At 42.3% G+C, this 6,000-nt stretch overlaps 1 protein-coding gene across 1 annotated transcript; it reads right to left on the bottom strand.

Annotated features, from left to right (window-relative positions):
• Positions 1-3,760: 3,760 nt before the first annotated feature.
• On the bottom strand, positions 3,761-5,873 carry gpr185b (G protein-coupled receptor 185 b). Its single transcript, XM_039651165.2, has 2 exons — positions 5,650-5,873; positions 3,761-4,851 (listed from the first exon to the last, which is right to left on the bottom strand). Exon 2 carries the CDS (start codon positions 4,847-4,849, stop codon positions 3,851-3,853), a length of 999 nt encoding a protein of 332 aa, XP_039507099.1. The 5' UTR covers positions 4,850-4,851; positions 5,650-5,873; the 3' UTR covers positions 3,761-3,850.
• Between the last annotated feature and the right edge of the window lie 127 nt (positions 5,874-6,000).

The raw sequence follows: 6,000 nt of genomic DNA, 5'->3' as shown, positions 1-6,000 counted from the left end.
TGTCTGAATAATGTTTGGTCCCAAATGTTTATACATTTTACTGGTATGAAGAATTTTTGGGAATAATATGTCACAGTTTACTTTGTTTTGCTATCCTCACTTACATATAGGGTCCTGCACCCACTTTTATATATATAAAAAAAAAGATATCTGGTATAATTTTTGAATAATTTTTGGTTTGACTATATATTAAGGCCGATAACTGATAAATTGGCTGATAAATATTTAATTGTACATTGTTATAATTTTTGAGAGCCTGATTAAAAAAACAAAATTCTCACTCAATCACACAATTATAATGTTCTCATTAAAGCACATTTTCCTTTTTTGAAGTGATTCCAATGATATTTCAAGCAATTCAAAACACAGAACAGTGCGCATCTAAAGTGAAGAAAATAATCCATTATTTATCACTTTAATATATCAATATCATTAAAATATATATATATATATATATATCAGCCGATACGGTAATGGTGGCCGATATAGCGTGCATCCCTAGTTAAAACTGTATGCTACTAATCAAACGATATCTTGTCTGTCTTCAGTAGTCAAGCTGCCTATATTTGGGGCACGAAGCTGTATTTGAACCACTGCAGGTTTGAAGGTGCATGGTACTGCGACTGTCGACACAGTCAGGTGATGTTACAAATCATAATCCTTGTTTTTACTGATCTGATTAATGCATTAACTCAGTAAGACACTAGTAAGTGAAATTTTGGCACTTTCTGCCTGGTTAACACTCTTTTTGTTTCATGTGTTTGTTAGTTTTGTTTAGTTTTTTTCTGTTTTTGCTTTTTCTTGGAAACCATTGATAAGAATACAGGTACTGAATACACACACATATACACACACACCAAAACGACATCATAAAACTCATGCCCTGATGTGTATAAAAATATACGTTTTCATACAGCATTGCATAAGAAAAATAACCGCTGCACCCCTGTACAAACTGAATCTATGGCATCCAATTGAGTACATTGTAGTGGAGATACATTACATAACGATAGAGATTTTCTGAAAAACATTAATATTTGCCAGGTGTCGTGTATTATGAGGGGTGGGTTATTTTTTATAAGTGGGCACAGTGTGACAGGTCACTGAACCCCACTCCTTGACATAAGTGAGTGGTATATAAACAAATGGTACGCTCGCTCTCGCTCACAGACACACAAACAATCAAGCGTATCATACAATCGCACAAAAAAAAAGACTGAAGAATTGTTCCACAGTGTCCAGACTGTGAAATAACTCCACGTAGAAGTCCATCAGGTTTTGTACAGGTCACTAAGAGTATTGAGGTTCGTCAGAGGGCATCTGGATGGGCTCTCAAGGCCAACTTTGAATACTTGTTCTACAATGTGAAAGCGCATCCTAGAAAACAGTACATTTGATTTGAAGAGCTGAAGCACTCTGGTCTCACTAACCTATCTTTTTATCATGTTCAAGTCAGGAAGTAAAATTAGCTCTGTTGATGGCCTCATTGTGATTGTAGCTCTGTCAATGAACGGTACATGCTGGTTCATTATTGCAGAAGAGAAACGGTAAGGCCTAAATTAAGATTCTTTGCTGCAAATGAGGGTTCGTCAAAGAACAGCTGTGACATTCATTCCCCCCTTGAAAACACAAGGCTTTTGTTATGGTCATATTTCACAAATAGCTCCACAAATATACATATAAAATATTACAATTAATTCTTTAGCTTTTAGTGGTTTCATTTGCGCCATTTTCGAGTCGTAGTGTTTCTCGGTTTTGTCTTTTAAATTTCTTGTGTGTTTTTGGTTGTACAGCATCCAATTTGGCAGATTCACTAATGTGTTTTTCAAATCTCACATGCCATTTCAAAGTATTTTGGGCTGAATCTTAACTTACGTCCCTTCTGTCCCATTTTGGTCTAGTTATCTGATCTTTTAATAGGCCTGCATGTAGATCTATGTACACACAAGCCCCAGTTGGTCTTTTGCAGAATTCCTTTTAAAGATGTTGTCTGCATTGAAGACTGCACTTAAACTTAATTAACCCGCCGTTGTAGCCTGGATGCCAATCTGAACCCCGTCCACACAACGCATTTTCACCCCAAGGCGTCACCTTTGACCATGCTTCAATATTTGACGCTTTAGGCGAGCCTACGGCGTCATCTAACTGAAGCTAAAGGAAAGCGTCAGTTAGAGGACGCGGTTAGGTTTAGGTGTGGGGTGGGGGTAGAGTACACGCGATCCTAGGGCGTCATCTAACTGACGCTAAAGGGCGCCTTAAGCATCAGATATTGAAGCATGGTCAAATCCTTCCCAAGGTGTCAGTTAGGTGACGCCTTGGGGGTGAGAATGGGCTGGTTCACAACATTTTTTGGTCGGGAAGTTCGGTCTGGACTCGATCCATTGAGGAGTAATTATGATTGGTTCAGAATTAGTCGGGCCAATCAAATCGCCAGGATGGGCTTTATACAATGATCGACAGATGATAATCATCAGATTATCAAATAGCGCTTGGGATGAACCTTTTACTGTCTGTGGGTTGAACTGGTTGGTTTCCCTCAAAGTTGACTGCAGCTTGAGAATTGAGATGTATAGATCCGCTATTGCGTCTGTTGTGAAAGAAATAGGCAGCGCATTCATTTTAAAACTAAAAGACGAACAGAGAACTGCAAACAAGGCGTTTGTCGATTGGAAAGATGAGTTTGCCGTCCTTCCTACGGGATTCGGCAAAAGTTCAATTTGTCAGCTAGCTCTGATGGTCGCTAAGAAGATGGGACGCAATGAAAACCCTGTGGCCGTTGTGGTTCCTCATTAGGTCGCACTCATGGAGGACCAAGTAAAAGAAGAAACACTCGTTATTTGACATTATTCCAACTTTGCGTAGCTCATAAAAAATTACTTACTGCATTACTCTGATTGGTTGTAGGTCTATCCAATTGAGTGCAGAGTTTTTTAGTTTTTTTCCTGGTTCGGTTAAGACACGTCTCATAATCAAAGCCCTATGGAGCAGTCTCAGACTCACATTCTGACTAGAATATGAGTATGACAAAGTCAGGCTACCGCCGTTGTGCACCAAAAAAGTGTGCTCGATAGATTCCAGAGACAAAAAATGTCTGAAAATATGATTTGCTTCGCAACTTTGTGGCAGCAGATATTTTGCTGTCATTAGGGATGTAACAAACCAATTCAGTATGTCTAAACAAACTGGCTTTTCCCAGGAAATCTTACATTTATGATATGAAGTTTCTCTGCAAATGATGTTAGTAACAAAAAAGAGGTCATGTTTTTTTTTTCTTGCATCATTATTTCAGTTGGTGAGATGATCTTTAAAAAAGTGAGTTGATAAAACTGTCTGTAAAGCGACAGATGCCAGAAGCGGTATAATTTTCACTCGTGGGACTGTGTTTTCTTTCTGTCATTCATACATTTTTAAGTGAACACGGATAAAAGTGTCGAAGGCGGGTTTGCAAGGGAATGGCCTCATTGTATCTGCCACTGTCCGTGGTTCTGAAAGCACTCCCATATCATGAACGTGTGTACATTCACACAAATCAGGTCGATTTTGTAATCTTTACTATTAATGGTGTTTTTTAGATATATTGATATTTGTCACGGGGCCTGTACGACATATCTCAGATTTTCCAGATTATTCGGATCATGTCTACAATTTGATATTTTGTGCATAGAGGTGTGCTATGCATTAAAGACATATGCAAATTAAACATTTGCAGATTGACATCTTGGATCTCAACAGCTAATGCATAACCCGCAACATTTGACTGGGATCCCATCAAGGGAAAACATCATATCATTAACACTGACACGGTACAAACCAGTTATATGAGATAGACACAACTCGTAGGTAGTCCGACCTATACGTCGCTCGATGTCCTTGGCCGCAAGGAGAAGTTGGACGGCACGCATCCGCAGCAGGCTAGCCACAGGGATTTCTGGATGTCCGGATTTCTGTAAGCGTATATGATTGGGTTTATGACCGAGTTGCATGTCGCCGGCAGCACTGTTGCATATGTGTAGATCATTGGGTAGCTGGAGTCTGCCACGATCGAATACATAGCGAAGGGCATCCAACATGCGGCAAAGGTGCAGAGAATGACGGAGAGCGTGGAGACACCTTTTGTGGTGGAAATGGCCATAAACTGGTGCTGGACAGCGATTTGCTGTGCATGGCGGAAGGCAATCTTACAGATCTGTAGGTAAAGCTGCATCATGAGGGCGAACACCAGCAAGAACGTCACAGCGAGCACCACAGCATTGTTCTTGGTGACCGGCCGGCAGATACTGCAGCTGGCCTCGTCTCGGAGGCAGTTCCAGCCGAGCACTGGCATTAGGCCCAGGATGATGCACACCAGCCAGATGAGAACCACCACGACATAGGTGAATGTCACCGTGCGCTCCGTGTGGTAAGTCAGAGCGTTGTACAGGGACAAGTAGCGATCCACTGTGATGGCCAGGATGTTGAGCACTGAAGCGGAGAAGGCGGCGATCAGCAAGCCGACGGAGATCAGAGTCGCGAACTCTTTGTTCAGCATATAGATGAAAACGAAGTTGAGAATGAGGCCAAGTCCTGCGAGCAGGTCCGCAAACGCGAGGCTCCCTATCAGAATGAACATGGGGGCTCTCAAGGTGGGCGTGTAGAAGAGGATGGCAATCACGATTGCATTCTCGCAGGAGATGAGCGTGCCCGTCACACACAGTGCAATGTCCCACGGGCTAACGGGAAGAGGCCTCAGCTCTGCCGTCCGCACCGGTGATGAGTTCCGCACATCCAGGAGATTCCACGTGCCCGCCGTGGAGAGGGAAGAGGTGTTTTGAAGTTGGTTGCTCATTGCTGCTGCAAGAGAGTGAATCATAGCTGATGGTGGGGGGAGGGAGGGGGTGAAAGAGAGAGAGAGAGAGGGGTGCGGTAGTGAAGATAAGAGAGAATGTGTATGTCAGTGGAAAGGCAGTTAGAATAGGATACCGGTCAAAATTAATATGCCTGAACCCGATCACACAGGTGAATAAAATTACTAGGCTGAGTGTGACGTGCATTTACAAAATTTGTTATTAGCTGGAATTTTCTGATTCTGTCATTATTGCTGGAAAAGTGTTGATTTGTGGTCAATTGGTAATTAAACAGTCATTGAACACTTGCGAGGCGCAATTATCACATTTTGAACACCACCAAAACAATGTAGAAAATTGCATCCGGACGAGCTGTAAATATGCCATATGTGTAGCTTAATTTACTGCTGCATGTGCATTTCATTGGGAAAGGGCTATTAATCAAGCACCAGTCCCGACGAAACGCACGCACTTGACTTTGTTTCTATTTTTAGTAATTGTCTAAAAATAAGACGCGCCACCTCAGTGCACGGGTCTCTCATGAAGGCATCGCGTATATGCTTCCAGAATCCACAATGATGCGCTTTTTTCTGACGCCATAGACGCAGACACATTTGAACTCGTTCATTCATAAATTTCCACCTCACCGACCTGGCTATATATAGCTAAACTGACCAAGAAAAGACTGCAAAGGACTCGGAGAGGTCAAGCCTCCGGCAATTTGTTTAAATACACTGGTGCCCGTTGAAAATCAATTATTGCAATTCAATGACACGTTTAACTAAGACATATTCATACAAAAGATCAGCGCATCAGCATACGGTACCTCAGTGCCATGAAGCTGCAATGCCTTTTTCTCCCCTGAGCTCGCGCGCAGTCCGTGCCTGTCATACGAGAGGAGATGGAGATGAGAGGAGAGATGGAGGACCCAGAAAGAGACGGAGAACAACATAAAAAGAAGAACTAAAATGCGCTTTGTTTCACGTAGTTGAGTAAAACCGTCCTCTTTGGCGGGTTAAGTCCTGTGGAGGTGCCCGTCGGTTAACATGGCTAATTCTGTTGGTAGGACGATAGCTCTGCCTCGCTTGATATTCCCCCCATTGGACCTCAGCGATGATTCTCCCCTCTGACGTCAAGAGTCCTCACAACAGTCATGATCGAGTCTGTGAATCAGAGA

The sequence above is a fragment of the Pimephales promelas genome, chromosome 1 (assembly GCF_988280905.1).
Source record: "Pimephales promelas chromosome 1, fPimPro1.hap1.1, whole genome shotgun sequence".
Classification (NCBI taxonomy): domain Eukaryota; kingdom Metazoa; phylum Chordata; class Actinopteri; order Cypriniformes; family Leuciscidae; genus Pimephales; species Pimephales promelas.
The sequence above is the reverse complement of the archived record's forward strand: the minus strand, read 5'-3'. Positions and strand labels throughout refer to the sequence as shown.